Here is a 21,576-nt window from a genome sequence, read left to right on the forward strand (position 1 = left end):
AAAAAAAGGGTTTAGGCATTATTATTTGAAACTCGTTGCCTTTTAATTTTCCTTTTTCTCTAAATTAAATTAAATCCTTATTTAAAAATGTGTTTTAATATATCAGTCCAATATAAATTAAAAAAATCTAGAAGATGTTTCTTTGTTTGACTAATAGTTGTATTTAAAAAATATGACTTTAATAAGACTTTAAAAATTTTAAGTCCCCTAAAAAATCAAAAGGGGTTTTTTCTATTTATTAAGATATCGAGTTGTATGTCCTATCAAAATGATATCTTAATCTCATTTATTTACATTCAATAATATTATGAGTTTCATAGGTATTAATATGTTTGATATAGTTACACAAATATATTCATTTATTTTTTTACACTTTTTTGTTGATTAATTGTTCAAGGTTTTATTATTTTCTTAGAGAAAATGGAAAGAAAAGAAATTAAAGGGCAGAGAAAAGGCAAAAGAGAAAAATGAGGGTTTCAGAATTAGAGTTTATGTATGAAAAAGAAGATGAAGAAAATTTCCATGATCATTTATTTATTTAAAATAATAATAATAATAATTAAAAAAAAAAAAAGTGGGTGAAGGAAAAGATTGGAAACCTGTAGATAGATATATGATTAGAGTAATAGGATATGATAAAGAATATTGAATCAAAGCATACAGGGTAGGTTTGAAGTTTAATTGGGTGGTTGGGTGGATGAAAATGTTGAAAGCAGAAAGCAATACTGGAGGCTACATTTATTGGGTTTTGACTTTGGGCCCAATCCCAACCCTTTCTTCCTTTTTGACCACTTGACGATGTCCTCCTTTTTAACATCTCTCTACTTTAATAATTTTGCCCATACGGTGGCTGATTGAATCGTGAAGCGAAGCCGGAATGATGGACTCCCAACCATCATTGCCTTCATCGTCATCGTCGCCGCCGTCTCCGCCGCCTTCTTCTCCTCCTAGAGGACGGGGAGGGGGAGAAGGAGGAGGAGGAAAAAGAAGAGCGGCAGCATCTTCTCCGCCAATTAATTTCCTCGGGAGGCATCGAATGGCAGCAGCAATATCCCAACTCCATCACCAGATCGACGTCATCAAGGTATTTTATCCAAAGTTGAACCATAAGAATATATCTGTATCTATATTGAATGCTGAAAAGCTCTGTTTGTAGGAAGAGCTGGAACAGCTTGATACGCTTGGTGAATCCTCCATAGCTTGCAGAGAGTAAGCTATATAGCCTATATATATATATATAAAATACATACGAATTTTAATTGCCTTCAATACAATCATCTCTGCTAATAATTACTCAGTCCAAACTTTTCTATTTGCTCCTCCTCAGACTCTTTTCAAGCGTTGAATCCATACCCGATCCTTTGCTCCCCACGTAAGAAATCATAATCTGAGTAGTTGTTATCACTTATCATGGGTGCTGCTGCTTCATGTAACTCGTATGTATACATATATATGTACAGGACTCAGGGACCGGTGGATATGAGTTGGGAGCGGTGGTTCCGAGGAGCCCATGAGTCCAAAAGTCACAAAAGGTGGATTTAAATCATCATCCTCACCTGCTATGTAACTTGTCTGTTTCCACCCGGAAATCGATGTTTGAGAACCCAAATGAATTTTCCTCTTTCGAATGAATCAAGTCTCATGTCTGACTTAGGCAATCATTGAAGAAAACCCTATTATTTTCACACCTGTTTGAATAGTTCATGGTTTGTAATGCAGGCAATAAACCCTTCATTGAGCAATAATAGTGGTTACACTTTATTCCTTTTTTTTTTTCTTTTTTTCTTTTTGGAGAAACAACTCCAGTGATTCTATGGTGTTAATTTCCCCTGTTGCACTCATTTTCAAATATTATATCAAATTAATGAAAGGAACCTACCTCCCCAATTCCGTCTCTTTTGTTTTAAATTAGACACAAGCATTATGATTACATATAAGACCCGTTCCTCAACCGAGGTCAGGAACTTAGGGTGAGGGAAACTGACGAGAGAATTAGATAGTTTTGACTAGAGTTCATCACAATCTGCAACCATTTCTGGGGATCCAAAAAGGGGGAGAGCAAGAAAATGAATGTTCAGTTAACATAACCCAAGTCAGCTGTTGGCATCCCATATCAAAGGTGCAGACTATTTCATACCCAAAAGGTTCCAACCTATTGACCTGAGATATGGGACCGTCCGTCCTTCCCATCCTTCCCATCGTTATAAGGCAGTTGGGACCTGATAAGTGATAACACATCCATTGGAGGCTGAATCTCAATTAAAACAAGATACAAAAATTTCACAGCATGAAGTAAATCTAGGATTTCTTTGAGCCACTTTTGAAGGGGCAGCTATTGGCAAAACAGCATTAGATAGTTTCACAAAAATAAGCAGCTCCTCATGTCAAGGAGTTCAACAGCCTAGATGAAGGCCTATTACACAGAACAAAAGTCAAGAAGATCATATCAAGGAATCTACAAAGCATCCAACAACCTGAAAACCAACTCCTTGATTGGAGAAGTGGGGGACCGCAACAAGCTGGTAGCAATCAAACCCCAGGAAATAACCCATACATTTTTACTGATAAGCTGTACATTCATCAGCATCGTTGCCAAGACAAGCCATCCCAATTCACACCTAAAAACCAATTAATGCATGCTGACTGTCAGAGGCAAGTATTACATAAATAGAATAACCTCTCATATAATTAGTAACTTGATATCAAAGAGAGAGAACATAACAAAAAAAAGAAGAAGAGATATTTACAATGATGCTCAAACTCATGGAAAAAGATGAACCAAGAGATGGAGATTACAAGAAATAAAGTGAAAATTTCCAAAAAAAATCTAGAATTTATGGATAAAGAAGCTATAACTTTATTTTATCATCTTGCTACTTGAAGATTGAGTTTGACAAGACAATCCCTGAAGAAAGTTTGCATTTAACATTATAATGCAATGCAGTTGAAATGAAATGCCTATTCTGGCTAGAATTTAGAGCGCCTATGTCAAATCCTGCTACCCTTGCTGGGTTATCATATTTTCATTATTGATTTTAAGTGGATGCTTCTCTTTTTCCTCAAATTCCCAGTGTTCAGTCTAGTTTCACAAGAATTCGCCAATGCCCAACAAACTTGTTCACAATACTACACATTTCTCAAAAAAATGGTAGAGAATATAATTAGAGATTACAGTAGCCATAATAAAATCTAAAACATTCACATAGGACATATTATACTGTGACATTGAGAAAATATCTCTGCCTTGATAGCCAACCCCAGTCTTGTTTGCTTAAAGAAGACTCTCAATTCTATACTAGAGTGATCTCTAATCACGCCGCCAATACCCATCTGACCAAGGTTACCAAAGTAACATCCATCAGAGTTTAACATTACCAAACCTACTAGAGGGGGTGACCAATCAATTATAACTTTCTTCATCAACCTATTTGAGAGCCAAGCACTATTCCAGTCCAACATTAAAAGAAACAAAGGAACATCTACAAAAAGCTTAGTAACTGAGGCCCAAGGGGAAGAGAAAAAGTGAATCAAGTCACAAATGGCATCCATGGATCTCCATCTAACCTCAAAAATCCTTGTACTAGTGCAAAACAATCTTTGCCAAGTACTAGTGCAATGAGACATTGAAGAAAGAGATGATTGGATGATTCACTGCTCTTCACATACATAATGCAATGATTCAAATTGAGAGCTTTGTAAGGCCCTTAGTTGAACCATGTCATTGGTATTAACCTTCTTACTAGCCACAAGCCAAGCAAAAGTCTTAACTATGGTGGAGTTTTTGAGTTCCAGATTAAATTAGCAAAAGCAAAAGAGATGAGAACAGGAGAGGGAGTGGGTACTAAAAGAGCTTTGTAAAATGAGTTGACAGTGAAAAGTTCCAAGGGTGTCAGCGACTAAAATCTTTTATCTGTAAAAAAGGTGATATGTACACATGACCCAGGAAAGAGGAGAAGAAGGTGATATGTACATATAATCCAGGGAAGAGAGAAGGCTAGTCAATTCCTCAAATCATTGAATGAAAAGGTTTCGATGAAAGTTGAAATTCTAAGATGGACCAGCAGAGGACTGATCTACAGTAGAGAAAATAAGCATATTCCTTGTTCTTATTACTCAAAACAAATTTGGAAATTAAAACTTGAGAGGAATCTTGCCCAGCCAATCATCCTACTAAAGGTGAATTTAAGGATGAGAAATCCTCCGCAAGATGTACAAACTTGATAAAAAAACTGAGAAAACCTCCGCTAAAGAAGGAGGGCCATACAAAAAGACAAAAGGCCTATACACGTATAATGAATCCAGACCTTGTATACCCAATTTCCAAGGGCAACATTGCGACCACCTAACAACCATATTAAAATCCCAACCATTGAAATGCAAACCATAAATACTAAAGAATGATCTTATGCCAAAAAGCATTGTTCTTTGTAAGAAGCCTCCACAACCACTTTCCAAGCAAGGATTTACTTCATATTTCTTTGGTTTACACACAAGATCCCACCTAACTAGGTGATCTCTTTTCCCTTCCCCATACCCTGAACAAAAGAAATCTCTTTGTAATTTCTTACAAGGTCATCTAAGGGCATACCTAGATTGGTAGATGCAATTTTGCCCACACCATAGCCAAGTAGAGTCACCACACTAACCAAGGCCAACAAAGAAGAATCCACCTCAGATATAATAAACGAGGGGAAAAAAAGTATCATCCAGAAAGAACATATGCAACTTTGCACCCCCACCCCATCCCTGCCCTCCCCTCACCCAAAAACCCCATGTATAAAACCTCTCTCCACTACCCTGAAAGCCAACAACTCAATGCCCGCATCAAGTATTTATATCCCATCCAAACACATTTTAGAATACAAAAACAACTTACCAACCACTCTCCTAAGTTCATTTGTAGGGATGTTGGTTAAGAGCTTATAAAAACCACCAACCATTGGCCTTGAGTCCTAAATATCCTAAACGCCACTTTTCTTAGGCACTGGCACAATAACAGTAGCATCAAAACTCTACTTGAAAGCCCTAAAGAGCATGAAAACCACCAAGGAATCTCCAAAAAGCATCTCAAATTGTAACCCAGCATTTTTCCACAAAGTTATAGTCAAACCATTGTACCTCCGACTTAGATTCCCTTCCATGCTTGGACAAGGCAGCCAAAACCTCTACTGACTAAAAAAACTCTCCATGCATACTGGCTTTCTAACCCACAAGTCTGAAAACTAACTATTAAAGAAATTAGGAATGCCAAAACAGATGTCAATAGCTTTTGTGATCCACATCTCATCCACTATAACTTACTAGAACAAAGTTATCGTTACCAATAAACCCCTCGATCTACCTACTAAGCAAACAACTACACTTTCCATTTAATTGTCATCCACATTCCTAATTTGCTTCAGAGCATAAGTTTTATGAACAGCCACATTTCCAAGCTCCTTTCCATTCCATCTTTTCAGATCTTCCTTCAGCATCTTTATCTTCTTGCCTAAAACAAAACATGAGGAACCCACCTCCAATTTCTTCGACCACATATTTCCAAACCAAACAAAAGTTTCATCCATCCTCAAACCACCCTAGCGAGAAGGAAAGAGGTATCATTTCAGAGGGTCAAGAGGATGTTAAGACAGACCAAAGAAATGCTCCTCCCACTATACTGAAATTGTAAAATGATCTAAATGAGTTATGAATTTCCAACCCTGACCATCAACCAGTATGAAACTAGAATGGGACATCCATTCTTTTCTCTTTTTTAATCAGAAATATAAGGATTTAAAAATACATGTGAAGGCCAAATAATCCTTCCCAAATATACAAAACTCTGATCAAACTAAGTAAATGAATGAGTTTTCTCCAAAATACAAAAAAAGACCTACACCTCCATATAGTGGTACCACATGAAACTATACAAAGGAAAAACAACTCTACTCTCAATTGGGATCAATACATCTACAAAAAGAGCCCGACACTTTGCTCCACACTTTGCTATTTTAATCCTCCAGATTCACACACCGAATGCCAATTGAGCTAAATTACATTGAGAGGAGTATCCTCGAAAGCTGGGGTTGTTGAAGCTGAAAAAGAGGAATAGAAAAAATTAGGTCCCATATTGAATCTATAGTTCTCCATTGTCCTAAACAATCCTTGCATTTCTCTCCTGCCATACTATCCAAATCAAAGTGAGGCAAGCAATTTGCCACAACATTTTTCCTCTACTTGTACTCCCCAAAGTCCAAAACACTAAAGGAAATAGTCATCATGTCGCTTAAGCTCCGAGAAGAAACCTAATCAAGCCCAGGTAGTTTGAATAGTCGATGTCATAACCCTAAAAGCATATAATAGTGTAAAAAAAGATGACCAATCAATTCTCCACCTTTGTACACATAATGCAACAATCAGGACTATAGGTTGTGTATGATCTTGTTACCTATATCAAATCATTGGTCTTAAGCTTCTTGTTGTCCACTAGTCACACAGAGGCCTTGATCTTAAATAAGGATTTAAATTTTTGTATGAATTTTGCTAGAGGAAAATGAGTAGGAGTTAAGAGGATAGACAAGGCTAAAAAGAAAGATTTTATCATAAATAAGCCTGAAGAAGGCAATGACCAAGCTCTCACATCATGGACAAACGGTGATAGATGAACGAGAAAGAGAGAGAGAGAGAGAGAACATAAGCTTTTCTAGAGGAAAATGAATAGGAGTTAAGAGGTTGGACAAGGATAAAAAGAAAGATTTTATTGTACATGGACCTAAAGAAGGTAATGACCAAGCTCCCACGTTAGGAACAAACAACGATAGGTGCACAAGGGAGAAGATAAGCCTTTCAAAGTCCTCCATTTCCAAATCAGTAGGGAAGACAAAAGGAAGGAAAAAAGATACCAAAGATAGTTGAAATACAATAATTTTTTACTATCATAATTCTGAAAAGATTTGAAATTAAGAGCACACAGGTTGATCCTCTCACCATACATCTTCTTAGAAATGATTTTTTTTTTTTTTTTTATTTTTTGGTAAATCTTCCTAGAAACGAATTCTTACCTTATGCTAAAGAGAAATGCAACCATTGGGGTGAGTCTCATTAAGCTTGGAATAAGAGTCCATGCGGGAGTAATTTTAAAAGGGGTTAAAAGCACTTCCTAATACTTGAAAACAATTTTTTTTTAAAATAAAAAATAGGTGTTTAGCAAATTTTTGAAAATGATTTTTAAACTATGGAGAATCACTTAAAGTGATTCCAAAACAATCACTAGGTAGGTGATCCTTCCAAAAATCACTTTTTTCATATATAATACATTACCAAAATCACTATCAAAACACCTTTTTTAGTTTATATCCAAACACTAGGTGATTCTCTTTAAAAGTGCAACAAATAAAGAACTTTAACAAGAATCACTTCCAAATAGGGCTCTAAGTGATTTAAACGAGAAGTGGATTCCACATATTAGAATCGGAATAATTGAGTTTTGGAATATCAATTCTTTGAATTTATATCACAAGGTGTGTTCTATTTCATTCTTGCATCCCATGAATTAAACTAGGCCAAAAATCTTAGTAACTCTCTCTCCTTAATTGCTGGACTAAGACGCCGCTACCACAAGTTCCTAGTGAATCAGAAGTTGCACTGAAACATGACTAGTGTTTCAAGAACTGGTGAGTGGATTCAAAGAGATAAGGCACCCAATAACTGATATAGATACAAAACTATCAGCCATTCTTAACTTTTTTGTGAACAAGACAGCAAACTGAAACAAGCTGGACAAAGAATCACATCTCACCTTCAAAAAATGACTTGAAGCTTCAATAGATGCCTCTCCCAGTATCATATAACTACAAAAGGTAGAATGTTACATGCAGTCCCTTATTGACAAAAGCATACTTCTTAGACAACCTGGGACGAGATATTTGATGTCAAAAGCGTTCCCCGGAACCCTTCCTCAGCCTGTTGCACCTCCATTTTATGGTCAGAGAGCTCATCTGTGGAACAATAACATTAGCCAAAACATTAAAAATGGTTACTTCTGTACAAATACTGTAATAAGTATAAAAAGATGCAAGCATGTGCACACACAAGTAGTTGAATGGACAAAGAGGATTTGTGTAATTTGTAACAAGTAGTTGTGATTAAGGCAGATTTTGGTTGAGAATTGTACCAAATTTTGAAGAGTTGGTATCAAATTACTTATAAGTTAACATATATCACAGCAGCTAGGTTCTTGTATATAAGAAAAAAAAAGAGGAAAAAATATTGGGAACAATCTTTTTTGCATTTGTCAAGAATTGCATTGCTCTCTAACTTATGTGAAATTTCTTGGCTGTTTGGATTCAGCTGTCAAAAATTCTTAGGCTACTGGTGCAAGTAAAAATTTCTATGATTAATTATCTATTCTCAAATATAATCAAAATCAATTTATTTAAATTTGAGGGAAAATTTCAACACATTCTCCATAACATAAAGAAGAACAATCTCCATATATGATCTTAAAAAGGTTGGAATGAACTTATCTATCTGAGTATTTCTACATTTCATTGTTTTATTATTTTCCTCAGGCTTTGGTGAAGTTCTATCAGTTGCTTTTGTCATTGACACATTAAGGATATCATGAACTTTGCTTGTGCAAAAAGATATCATTTGGCTTTCCTAGATGTCATTAGTTTTAGAACATAAGTGTTATAAAAAAACTGTTTTAGAATATCAACATATTTAGTGGCATCCAGACTACCCTTCTTGCAAGAATCCCCCATCTGTTCTTATAAACAGAAAATTTTATAACAGAGAAGAAACCAACAAACACACAAGAAGAGTGCACAGATAAAAACCTATTCCTGAAGAAACTAATGGGAAAAAAATCCTACACAAACTCCACAAAGGCAGAGGCTTCCCTGCCAGCTGATCCAGGCTTCTAAATGAAGGAAGAAACACTCTTCTTTGACAAATCAAGAATTCCCTACATTAGACTATGGTTCCAACATGCTACCTCAATCATTTCTTTTACTCAGACACTTGCATATGTCGATTACCTCATGCAAAAACCATGTGAATTCCCCAAAGCCCTCCTAGGACTCATTAAATATTTCTAAAGAAACAAATATCCCCAACAGTTCATTCAAGTATGTAGCAATAACTTACCTGCAATATCCCGATACTCATGGATCTCTGAATCTTTCACCCAAAGAAGATCTCCAGGGAATATATTCATGTCAGCAAGAGTGGAAGTTTCACCATCAATTACTGTAGAACCTTTGTGAAGTATCTGGTTTTCCTTAATTACCTGCATATATACTAACTCGTTAGAGAAAACAAAAATAAGCACAAATTATCAAACATAGATTGAAAAAAAAAAAAATGTGACTTTGATAAACCAAAATCATGTGTTTGGTTTTTAAAAGATGTAGCCTACCCCAAAGGATTCCCATATCATCATTTTTAACTGGTAGATTGATGTGGACCCAGAAACTTTCAGATTTATCGAATTTCCAAAATTTGTCTTTCGAGAGCGCTTAGAGATTCGGCGATCTGGCTCAGAAATGGTCCCAGATGCTTCTAAAATTGATTTAGGAGCTTCCTTACCACGTACAAAGCAGACACGTATATCCTCGTTGCAATAGTTAAGTTTTTGCATTAACTCACAGCTTTCTCTTTCTCCAATGCAAACCTCACATACCTACCAGAATCATAGCAACACTTTAGAGAGACAAGGAAAAAATGGTTACATTTTTCACTAGGAGTTGTAGCCATACTCAAAATTCAAAATCCAGAAAGCGGCAAGACTTCAAAGCAGAGACTATATAAATACATATATACACACATATCAGTGGGGCTACTACTTCAAATTAAGGCAGGTCCAGATTAAGATGATGAAAATATCTATCCAAGAAAACTAAAAGGTGAAATATTGACATAGTATACCACTCTGGGTTGATAGCATCTCTATTTTTCATCATTTTCCTAAATTCATTCCATTTATCTATTTGGGCACCATACCTTACAATGCATTCTCCATTCATTATCAAACTTCAGAATTCTTAAAATTCACTTAAAATATATGTAAAATTCAAACTGCACAGTTAAATATTTATTAGTTTTCAGGAAATAACAAAGTTTACTAGAGGTCTTAAGAAATAATCAAATCTTTATTTAAAAAACTAGAAATCACCTAAATAATATAGGGAGGAAAAATTTTACTCTACGACAGGCGTGAAAAAAGCAGATTAGAGTTTCAAATTTACCTCAGGAGAAGTCTTAATCACAGGTTGTCTAGACTCAATTTCCTCATTCACTTCATCATGAGGACTCATATGCTCCTCAATAATTGGCATTTCTTCGCAGGACCCAGCTAAATTATTTGCCACACAGTTACTGAACTCAATTTCAGCAGAGATGCCCTTCTCTTCAGTACAGCCCCACTCCTCACAGAAGAATTTCCAATCATCCTTAGTTATGATTGTTAACCCATCTGTCTAGAATCCAAAACCAGAAGAAATATAAATCTGACATCAGAGCATATACGGTATTGAGCAGACTGAAGCACATAATATCTTGCTGCTAAACCTTCTGTGTGTTAAAACAATTATTACACAAACACCAGTAGCTATTAAGCTAAGACATTAATAATCATTCTGCAGCTGAAAAATAAATATAATTTTTTATAGATATTCCAAATACTTACAGCAGAAAACCTTTGGAAAATCGTGCCACGTTTGCAAATCAGTTCAAGAGGTCTTTCCAGAAGCCTTGAATGCTGGCAAGAGAAACAGACATGTAAGAAATCACAACATTTAGCCTGATGGAAGAACACAACTTAAAGATCAAAGCACAAGTGTAAAATATGGATCTGAGATTCATTTCACCCACCATATCCTAGTCACAGTACATGATTACATAAATTTTGTAATCTCGCAGTAATTGCATACCATTCAAAATCTAGGCAACATTTCCAGATAACCCTCATTTATTAAGGATAAATAATAAGACAATTATCAAAAGGTACTGAATAAATGCAAGCTACTCCCTACATGAAGAATAAAAGATGAGAGCAATCAAAGGGCACTGAGTAAATGCAAGCTACTCCCTACATGAAGAATAAAAGATGAGAGCAATCAAAGGGCACTGAATAAATGCTAGCAACTCTCTACATGGAATATATGATGCAATAGTACCTGAATATGATTAAACAGAAAAACACTGCTAGGCTAAACTGCAACTTACTTTTCCACATTTCATCATATCAATGACACTATCTAACATTTCAGGTTGCACTGATGATGAAACATTCTTTCCATTTGCATTGATGTAGCTTCTCCATGTTGACAGCCATGAAGAGGGCAGCAAATAATACTTGCAATGTGAAGAAAGTGCAAAACCTTTTCCCAGTGCTATTTTTTCATGATTCTGACGCTGTTTGAGCTTGAATTCTCTGCATAATAAAAAATTAAGTCAGGCAATTGTTACAGTATATCAATTCTATGCCATTTAATATTCAGATGACCTTAGTGTATCTTCTATGCTTGCCACTTCCGTAAGCTCCATACTGCATGTAGCACATGGTTCCACATCTGAAGGAAAAACTGAACAGCCCAAGGTATCATCAGGTTTGACTGTGTTAGCACTTTCACAGAAGAAGAGCCAGAGATTTTCAGGAACCAGCAAACGCTTAGCACCAGGAGCTTGCTCAGGCATAAGTTTCCCATGAGGGCATCTAATTGAAGCTGTTGGTCCTGCATCAGCATCGCATGGTGAGTCAATGATTTTTCTGCGTGCCCACTGTTGGAACCTACAAATAAAATCTGATTAGCATCAATACACAACCACCAGAAAACTACATTGACAAATTGGGGAATGTATAAATCATTATTAAAAAACATTCACCTTCATTGCTAAATTAAAAGGGAAGTTATTCTCAATCGAGTTCAACATATCAGTTCAAAGAGAGAGAGACAGAGAGAAGACGAAGAAGAATTTAACTGACAGTGATGAAAAACAAAGATAAGATGAGAAAAAGAGCAATAGCTTTTTCTTTTGTTTACAGCATGAGAGTACAAAAATTTTATCACTAAGATGATTTAGCCCCAAAACTCAAGCTAGGCCTAGTGAAGCAGCCTTCCCCAGCAACATGGGCCCAATTTTTTTCAGGAGATGTCCAGGGCCTGGGCCCCAGTTCAAGGCCCAATCCACCCCACCTTACCCCTGCCTCCCTCTCTCTGTCTCCCACAAATGCCAGAGCACAGAAACTTGTCAATTTTTCCCCTCCCCGCACCCCTTTCGTTTCCCACCCTCTCTTGGGCCTCTCCTAGCCCCAACTAAATTGTTCTTCATTTTCCTTTCATTGGGCCACTTTGGGTGGGGGCGGACCTCAGTTCAGGCCTCAGTCCTGAGCTCCTATCAGGCCTGACTAGGACTCTATTTCAAATCCAAAGCCAATGTGGGCTTCTTTAAGTTGAGAACAGTTCCCTGAAGGACTTAAATAGTTAAGTGATATAAGCATTAACACATCACCCAAAAAAAAAGGTCCCAAAGCAATAAAGAGATTTGAAGTCATACCATGATTTTGAAACATAGTACAAATTTCCATCTAGACACTTCCCTGAGTGTACTGCATCAGCAAGTTCTTTCATTACTTTTCGCCGATCCCTATAGTTATCAGCAGAAACCATAGTGCTTGCCCCTTCCACAAGGCAATTGATGCAGTAGTCATCATTTGACAGTGCAGGTCCCCCTCCATACTGAATTGTACAAGCACACAATAAAAATCATCAGTGATAAGAACACAGATGATAAGTAGTAGGAGGGAGACAGAGAAATGAAAGGAATATGAAACAATTGAAATTCATGTACAGACTACTACACAAGTAAGAAATACCAGATTGAGAAAGTTCCCACCAATATAAACTAGCAGAAAAGATACAATGAGATAGGTCTTTTAACAACTTAGCCTAAAGTTCATGCAGAAAAAATCTAGACTAATTACACAAATGCATACCTTAGAGAACAACATGTTCCAAGCTTTAGATGACAAGCGCTTCATGGAACCAACTTTTGATACTGGGACTTTTCCATGCAAGCACTGGATCGGGGTGTTGTCAAGAACACTGTAGGAGGTTAACAGAGTAAGCTGCTAGAATTAAAATCTTCATGTTTTGATCAAACAAAGCACCATAGTACACTTTATATGACAGATATCAAGAATACCCACCATATTTGCTTATGAAAATGGACCAAAAGATGGATCATAAGGTTGTATTGGATGTGATGGCAATAATAGAAGTGATAAAAATGGAGCATAAGGTTATTTCCATTAAAAAAAAAATTACTTGCAATGGAGCAGTAAATTGTAGCTAATGATTCATTTATTAAAAATCATGAAGCCTACAAATATATTCACATGCATAACATAGGTTATTTCCGGTGTACAAAAAAGTTCTGCTTGCAACAGGGAAGTAATTTGTTGCCAATCACTCACTTATTAATCATGAAGCCTACAAATAGATTCACATGAATAACATGCATAAGCAGATGAGGAACAGTCTTCTTTGAATGATGCTATAAGAACAGATATGATAAGAACTCATACTTACGGTGGAGTGATGTTGTCAGCCCATAGGCGAAGCCAGTCTGTAGAAATCCAAAAATATGGATCCTCAAGTGATAGAACAGGGCCTTCAGAAAGAACCGATCGCACTTCCTGTCTCCGTTCTGTGATACAATCCAACTCTCTTTCCTTCTTTGATTTGTACTGTTGACAAGCATCAAGATACGAGGCATTTAGTTCTTTTATCTCTTCATAAAGATGAGCTGGAAGAGCAGCATCATTGTCTGAATAAATTATATCTCCTTCTATTTCCATATGGTTGGCACCAGATACAGTTTGTCTAACTTCACCACTCTTGGTGGTACGCCTAAGATTATACATCAACATGTATGCATCACCAGATGAGTATGTCTGTGAACCACTAACAATACTACATTCTGAAGATTGTAGCTGACCAATATTTATATGATTTCCATTCATGACACCATTCATCGGTTCAGTGGAAGACAGATGAACAGATGGCTCAGTTTGAACAGGTTTAGCAGCAGAACTTGAAGACCCCTCTCCAAATGGGTGATGACCCAGGTTTGAGACATGCTCATCATCAAATTCCCACCATTGCCCTGTATTCTCATCCTTAATATGAGCTATGTAATGGCCACTGTTCACAGTAGTCCCCTTGTGAATCAGCACAGCTGACAAGTCATATATTAGTTCCAAATCAGAAGGTTCAGACAGCCTCTCTCTCATATCCAATTCTCCAGGAAAACAGAATGCAGAAGTGATTTTCTTCTTTGTTGTAGTCTATAGAAAGAAGTAAACAAACAGAAAGTTAACGCATATAGAAAAAAACTGAAAAGGAACCTGTAACAAAAAAGGATACCACACAACTACTTCTGCAATAAAGTTGATAAAATTCTGTACGTCAAAAACTCCACAAACGCAAAAAAGAAGATAACAAGGAGGTGCTAACCGAGCGGCCTAGGTATCCAGAATTAGAACTCATAAAGGATTCTCCTGTTGAAATCTGAGGGTAGTTCACAAAACACCTACATCCATTAATGCGGTATCGCACTTGGCAGAGCGGATGTTTTCTAGTTTATTGTTTTCACAAGGCCAACATGTCACTAGTTACACATTTCTTAAGAACTTCCTGAGAATATCTTATTTTACCAAAAAAAAAAAAAAAGGGAACAACTTTCTGTTTCTTACCTTAATTTATCATAGCAATTGAATTACAACAAAAAGTGAAGTGATAGAACCAGCAAGAGCAAGTCAGCCAAAACAAGCAAGGAATTTAACCTTTCACCACATAAACCCTAGAAAAAATTTCCTTAACAACAACCAAAAAAAGGAAGAAGAAGAAGAATTACCACATTTACCATGTAAAACCCTAGAACATTTTCAAGAAACAGCTAATGCCAAAGAGCAACAAGTTAAAGGCAACAAACCAATGACAATTGCATGTAGCACAAATTATAAATTAACATCATATCAAGTACTCCACTACATATGAATATGTTTGATACAAAATGACTGTATTGAACATTAATTCCAGAAACATCTTGAACATTCCATTTTTTAGCAGATGAGCCATTTTCAGGTAGTGTTTAATCAGTTATCAATATTCAATTGATTGAGCTAATTTACTCAGGCCAATTGAAAGTCCAATCATATCTGAACTACTCATTTTCAACTGATATCCATGTTGTTCACAAATATTTATTTTTTAGATATTTTTTAATAATTTCAAAGATTTCATAAAAATTGCTGTAGGTATACCAGATTGAAACTCTCTCCTAGGTCAAAACAACTCTTTTTTTTATCAGATAGGTCAAAATAACTTGTACGTGTTGATGTTGCAAATATAAACCGACTCAACAAGATTGACCTAAAATTGTTACCAGGCCACAGGAATATGCCTTTAACCTCCAGCCAATAAGGAAGATCTGATAGCTTCCAAACATCATATTACCCTTTCTTATAGCACATATTTTTCACATAAAAAGAACTCTCATCCAAAATGCATTTGCTTAAGCAAAACAGAATAGGAAAAAAATTAGGAAAAGATAATGCATGTCTGTCAGTCAAAAACCCTTAAAACAGCAGCAACAAAGAAAAATCTATTAAAAATATATCATTACGTACCTTTGGAAGGAAAACACAGCGCTTGAGCTGGAAATTAAGGACATAAGGCAGTGTGCGTAACTTAATGCTACGGGTGGCGTCGACTCTTGTTCCACATGACTCACAAAAATATTGGTTATCTCCATGAAGCTCTTCCACACTAAGGTAATCATTTAAACTCTCGTCTAAACTTTTCAAACCCTTGACATTCAACTCCAGTTCATAAAAATCTTCCATATTCGAGGAAGCTTCAGAATCTTTTCCGCATTTTGAGCACCTACATGTTTCCAGAGAAGAATGACTAAAACTTAAATCTTCTTTCCAGACAAGGAAAATATAAAAATGACATTAAAACATCTAAATACGTAATAAGTAACTATTAAGACAGGTCGTAGATGGGGAGGTATATATATTGAGCACCCAAAAGACAAATATAAAATAAAAGGGGAAAAGAAAGAAGAAGAAGAAAAAGAAGATTTCTTACAACTTAAGGATACATGATATACATCAATGAAATCTACCAATGGATAACTGACCATAAAAATAATTATAAGTTGCAACCCCGACCATTCCGAACCATTTTTTATAGGCAAGTAAAAATGTAATGAAAAGCACCTAACAAAAAGGGAGTGGCGAGTGCACCCTATGTCCACAGTGGTATACAAGACGCACTAAAAGAGGAGCAAAAAGGAAAAGACCAACTTCCCAGAAAATAGAAACACAAAACCACCTAACCCCAGTTTAGATCATCAACAAACTCTAGTAATAAGCGACTTGGCATCCCTTGTGGTGTCCTTGACCACTCCATAAGGTACTTGATAAGGATGCCCTTCAAGTTTTGAGCAGAAAGCTCTATCTCCTTAAAGGTTCAGCTATTGCACTCTCTCCAAATACACCAGAAGAAACAGAGGGGAGCTATTTGTCATACCTTCCTTCGCCCCTGCCCATAACCCCACCTTTCCATCCATAGGAAGCTTCTTAGTTGACTCTCAAAAGACTCATTGTGTTCCAAAGATAGCCAACAAAAAGCCACATAGTTTGAGTTTTATTACAGTGAATTAGAAAGTGATTTACTGATTTGTTACTTGACTTACAAAGAATACATCTATTCACCAATAATCAGTCCGTCCTCATTAGATTATCTTAGGGTTAAAATATTTTCTAACACTATTTCCCAAGGAAAAAAAAATGACCCAAAGTGTGGACAAGTATTCTCAACCTCTTTCACAGATAAGGGAATATTCTTTTCCTTCCAAAAACACCAAAGAAACACATTGTGTATGTATTCCATACTTTCCTCTATCGTTTTTATTTTTCTCTTTTTTTGATAGGTAAATCCTTGTCCCTACTGAAACTTGGACCTAGAACCTCCCACAATCCCTCCCAACCCTTTATCACTTGAGTAAGACCTAAAGGACTACTCTTCTCTTCTGCATTATGTTATTAGCTTTTCCTTTTTGGGTTTGGCAAGCAAACATAAAATGCTCCTAAAATGTCTAAAAAGAAATGGTCAAATCCTTTGTAGAAGAATATCTTAAATAAATTCATTAGTTATGTACAACTCCTCAACCATTTTTTTACTAGCTTAATTATTCTTATATACTCTATAAATCCAAAATGCCATACCTCAACAGCTTGCCTAAGGAGGAAAGCCTGATTTACAACTACTTGTATAAATTGCATATAAGTTAGAGGACTATCCTTCCCATTTTCTCACAAAAGTTACTAATACCAGTTAAGACAAAATTAACCAAGATGGGCTAAGGATGAAATGGTAACTAATCATATTGAAACTTAGCATGTCTCCCTCTTCCTGTCCAATAAAATTGAATGATTCATCCATTACTCCACTCTCTACCTACCAGAGAGTTGAAGTTGGTGATTCACATCCCTTTCCTCTGCATTTCCATTTTTTTTTTTCTGTTATTTGAAACTACATCAAGAATAAGTTTTTTTCAGCTTAATGATGGAGGAGAGTTTCATTTCAACTCTTAGGGTGATGATAGAGGAAATTCATGAGACGAACTTCAAGAATTCAGGGGTATAACCCCATAGTTTTTCTTCCAGCAAGTTGAGAAGAATAAGATTACCATTACCATATACTTTCAACAAACACATCGTTATGAAATTATACTATAAAAGCCTATTATCCATGACAGTTCACAGCATTTGTAACGAATATGGATTAGCATTCACTAAGTTCACCGATTTTCCGGCCCCTTTTATTATGCACTATTTACTAATTAATTTGCCTATCAAAAATAGAAGAATTCACAAAGTTTCCAACTTCCAAACCCGATCCACGATAGCTTTACAAATTGCACATGAGTAAAGTAATTAATTATATCAGATAAACTGCATTTGAATAAAGAAAGAAATATCTTATCACATTGCAAAAAGGAAAAAGAAAACAAAAATCAAATCTTACGTGGTGACATGCGACACACTTCCTCGGAAAAGGTCCTGAACAATGGTTCTGGCTCTTGAAACTTGAGAATGGCTGAGACATCGCTCAAGCAAAGAAAGAAGTAAGGTAAGAAACTCATGGCTATCCTGTTGAACGCCATTATCTAACTCTAGCGTTTTAATAAAGGGAGCAGAGTCTATAAAAGCCAGTTTACTGGCGTGCAGCTGTGCAAAAAGCCTGGCAAGTTGATCAAGAACTGGATATTGTTTCAAAAGACCCGGTTCAACAGAGAAAAGACCTCGTCTGAAAGTCTTGTTCATGTACAGGCATTGGAGAATGCTGTTGGCGTAGCAAGTGGCGCCAAGATTGGTGAGGCCCGCGGGGGAATACTCCGACGAAGCTCGGAGATCCTTGAAAGGATCAGGACCGAGAGCCAGAACAACGTCAGACATTTTCTGCCATAACCCGGACTTTCGGCTTCCATTGGGAGGCGGAATGAGACCACAAAAACAGTTGGGGTTATCTTTTGTATTCACTCGACAACCTTGACAAACAGGCTTCCAAATCATATACAACTGATTCGCATCGTCCTTGGTCACCTCCCCCGTCGAATGAATTTTCCTACACAATTGAGAATCAATATCAGTTTTATACAAAATTCACTCATTGAACAAAAACAGCGTTATTCTGATTAAAAAACGGAAAATTAAAAAGAAACACAGCGTTACCTGTATATTTGGCAAGTAGTTGCAGCATTGTCGTCCGCCCGATGTCTTTTATTCTTGCTGCTGCGCGTACTCGGTCGACTCATTGCTTGCCCTACCACTCCCCTTCCCAAGCTACAAACCCTAACCCTAACTTGGTATCGAAATCGAATCTCAGAGGAGAAGAAAGGAGGACCTTTTCCTTTTTCCTTTTTTTTTTTTTCCGGTTTTAATTTTCTTTCTTGTTTTGTTGTGTATCCCAAACGAGAAATGGCAAAAAAAAGCAATAAAAGAAACAAAAGGAGATGAGAAAAACTTTCCTATTAAGCTGCGTTGTTTCCTCGTCGTCTTCTTCCTTGGGGTAGGGTTTTGTGTTGTTTAGTCAGTGATCTTCGCATACAGAGATCAAGGAAGCCCTTAATGTTTTTCCCTTTCGCTCCTGACCCTTACAGGGGGAGTCCTCGGTCCGTACAGGCGCAATGGGCTTTGCGACGAGCTATGTGTGAATTGGCCGCGTTGCGATTAGGTGCATCCACTCGATGGATTTTTTCCCCAAAAAAAATTATTAAAATACCTTAGTTGATAAAATATTTTAATTCTACGAGAAAATTGGATGAACACAAAATATGTCATGTCATAATATTTATATTTAATTTATAAGATGAATAAAGAAAATGAAATCAAATATAAATTATTTTAATATTTGATATTTATTTAAAATAAAAACCATATTATATTCTAATATTCATTTTTTAGTTTAATATATTCATGATTGAAATATTTAAAATTTATAAATAATTTTTTTTTTATATTTTGTTATCCATTATATAAAAATAATTTTTATATAACTATCTTAAATAATACATATATTAATATTATTTTACAATATGAATATTTTTTTAGTTATTTTTTATCAAAATTTTTATTTTTATAAATAAATAATATAAAAATTGATAAAATAAATAAATAAATTTATTATTTATATTACATTAAAATATCTCATATAAAAAATATAATAAATAATATATCTTACTATTTATAATATTATATATTTGGTTGAACATAGAAAAAAAATAACAATATAATTTATCATTTTTCATTATCAAACAAACACAAGATAAGACATGTTATATAATTTTTTATCATATTTGGTGTCATGTTTAGTCAACTAAATATAACTTAAACACATATTTTTAGAACACTATGTTACAAATTTAAGCATTTCCTAAACTCATATGCGACACTTATATGAGCAATGACAACAAGCTCGTCTTTTAAAAATATAAATTTATTTTTTATATTAAACTCGTGTTTTTAGAAAACAAGTTTAATTTGTTTTTCTTTTGTATATAATTAATTTTTAAAAAGAAAAATACAATAAAATATTTTTACACTCAATTCTTCTTTTTAAAAAACAAGTTTTAAGAAAGATTTCATTTGACATAAAATACATTAATTTTTATTAATATTTAAAAAAATAGTATTTTAACAATTTTTTAATTCACCTTCCAACTAAGAACCAATTAATCTAAAATTTTGTGGACCTTCCCACTACATTCATGTTAAGATAAATGGATTCTGTCATTTTCTAATAGTCCAAATAAGAATATGGTGAGGATTTTTTTGAAATAGTTTGAGAAATGGATTGTTTTAGCAAAAAGAAAATTGACAATTAAGAAATAGATTTCCCATATAAAATAAATTTCACCAAAATATTGAGTGCCTTTAAATAAAAATGGACATGTTAGGTGTTAGTCCGTTATTTCTATCAAAATAATCAAAAGATAATTAATGCTTTAACAAAAGTGTTAGAAGGAATTTTCAATTTGTAATAATATTAAAGAAAAAATTTATTATCTCAAAAACCTTTTTTTAAAAAAAAAAATTAATTACTTCATCCACATCAAACTTGAGAATGACAACAAGGTTGGCTTTTTTGAGGATTCGAATCATCCCAACTCTAATAGAGAATGAACTTAAGAGTAGCGTAATTGGATTCAAGTTAGGTTAGGGATTTGATTCTTAAACCCGATAACTTAATTTATCTATTTATAAATTTGAGGGAAAAAAATGTTGAACCAGCAAAAAACTAATTAGGTCGTCCGATACTCGCCTTGTCTAGTCTAGTCTTGGTTCCAAATAAAAATGAGATGTATTTAAACAAAATGGGGATGGGTAACACCCCTAATTTGTCTTATTGGAATCCCTAATTTAATTCAAAATTTAAATTTTATTTTTAAAAATTCATCCTCAAAATATAATGATGATAAAACTATCATTATAATATTTGATTAAAATTAAAAATGGACATTCTTTTCTCAATGGAGTTGCTTCAAACTAATATAAACAAATCTTTTTATTTTTATTTTAACAAAAATAAACAACTCTCATATAGGCAAATTAAATTATCATTTTGAGAAAATTTCATATTCAATGAAAATAAAACTTCCAAACCTATGGCAACATTGTAATCCTACACCTAGATATAAAATACAATTTCCTTGTTAAGATATTTCCTTGTACTATTTTTATATAATTAGGCAACGAAGAATAATCATGGCCATGCAATTAATTATGCATTATCTTATATGAATGAGATTCTGGAATTTTAAAAATTATTTAAATTTTAAGAATATTCATATTATATATATATATATATTGAACCCTAGGACATGTTTAAAGTTTTTTTTTTCTCTAATTTTCCTACAAACATGCACAATGCATGAAGGCACCTCACGAACAATAACTCAATTAAAATACACATTTAAATATTTGATTGATACAAAAATAACGTAATTATATAATGTAGG

General features: G+C 34.8%; 2 protein-coding genes across 3 annotated transcripts; one reads left to right on the forward strand and one right to left on the reverse strand.

Annotated features, from left to right (window-relative positions):
* The first annotated feature begins 808 nt into the window (after positions 1 to 808).
* Positions 809 to 1,772, forward strand: LOC117912529 (guanine nucleotide-binding protein subunit gamma 2-like). Its single transcript, XM_034827138.1, has 4 exons — positions 809 to 1,084; positions 1,157 to 1,209; positions 1,328 to 1,372; positions 1,461 to 1,772. Exons 1-4 carry the CDS (start codon positions 878 to 880, stop codon positions 1,540 to 1,542), a joined length of 387 nt encoding a protein of 128 aa, XP_034683029.1. The 5' UTR covers positions 809 to 877; the 3' UTR covers positions 1,543 to 1,772.
* A 469-nt stretch (positions 1,773 to 2,241) lies between these two features.
* LOC117912527 (ubiquitin carboxyl-terminal hydrolase 26) lies at positions 2,242 to 19,311 on the reverse strand. Of its 2 annotated transcripts, none has more exons than XM_034827136.1 (14): positions 18,791 to 19,311; positions 18,084 to 18,683; positions 15,677 to 15,932; positions 13,575 to 14,332; positions 12,980 to 13,088; positions 12,541 to 12,722; positions 11,489 to 11,773; positions 11,209 to 11,416; positions 10,670 to 10,741; positions 10,230 to 10,460; positions 9,401 to 9,664; positions 9,130 to 9,271; positions 7,778 to 7,976; positions 2,242 to 2,618 (listed from the first exon to the last, which is right to left on the reverse strand). In XM_034827136.1, exons 1-13 carry the CDS (start codon positions 18,871 to 18,873, stop codon positions 7,882 to 7,884), a joined length of 3,285 nt encoding a protein of 1,094 aa, XP_034683027.1. In that variant the 5' UTR covers positions 18,874 to 19,311; the 3' UTR covers positions 2,242 to 2,618; positions 7,778 to 7,881. The 2 variants fall into 2 exon arrangements, with proteins under 2 accessions (XP_034683027.1, XP_034683028.1); XM_034827137.1 differs by lacking the exon at positions 2,242 to 2,618 and adding an exon at positions 5,715 to 6,074.
* Positions 19,312 to 21,576: the final 2,265 nt, after the last annotated feature.

Source organism: Vitis riparia, chromosome 4 (assembly GCF_004353265.1).
Source record: "Vitis riparia cultivar Riparia Gloire de Montpellier isolate 1030 chromosome 4, EGFV_Vit.rip_1.0, whole genome shotgun sequence".
In the NCBI taxonomy this organism is placed as follows: domain Eukaryota; kingdom Viridiplantae; phylum Streptophyta; class Magnoliopsida; order Vitales; family Vitaceae; genus Vitis; species Vitis riparia.

What these genes read in the sequence shown, in the direction of transcription:
- LOC117912529 (XM_034827138.1), top strand. Translation starts at nt 878, where the DNA reads ATGATGGACTCCCAACCATCATTGCCTTCATCGTCATCGTCGCCGCCG. An exon ending in ACCAGATCGACGTCATCAAG is followed by an intron (nt 1,085 to 1,156) that starts GTATTTTATCCA and finishes CTCTGTTTGTAG; the next exon opens with GAAGAGCTGGAACAGCTTGA. An exon ending in TCCTCCATAGCTTGCAGAGA is followed by an intron (nt 1,210 to 1,327) that starts GTAAGCTATATA and finishes GCTCCTCCTCAG; the next exon opens with ACTCTTTTCAAGCGTTGAAT.
- LOC117912527 (XM_034827136.1), bottom strand. Translation starts at nt 18,873, where the DNA reads ATGAGTCGACCGAGTACGCGCAGCAGCAAGAATAAAAGACATCGGGCG. An exon ending in GCTGACAACATCACTCCACC is followed by an intron (nt 13,089 to 13,574) that starts GTAAGTATGAGT and finishes AACCTCCTACAG; the next exon opens with TGTTCTTGACAACACCCCGA. An exon ending in TGATATGGGAATCCTTTGGG is followed by an intron (nt 9,272 to 9,400) that starts GTAGGCTACATC and finishes GTATATATGCAG; the next exon opens with GTAATTAAGGAAAACCAGAT.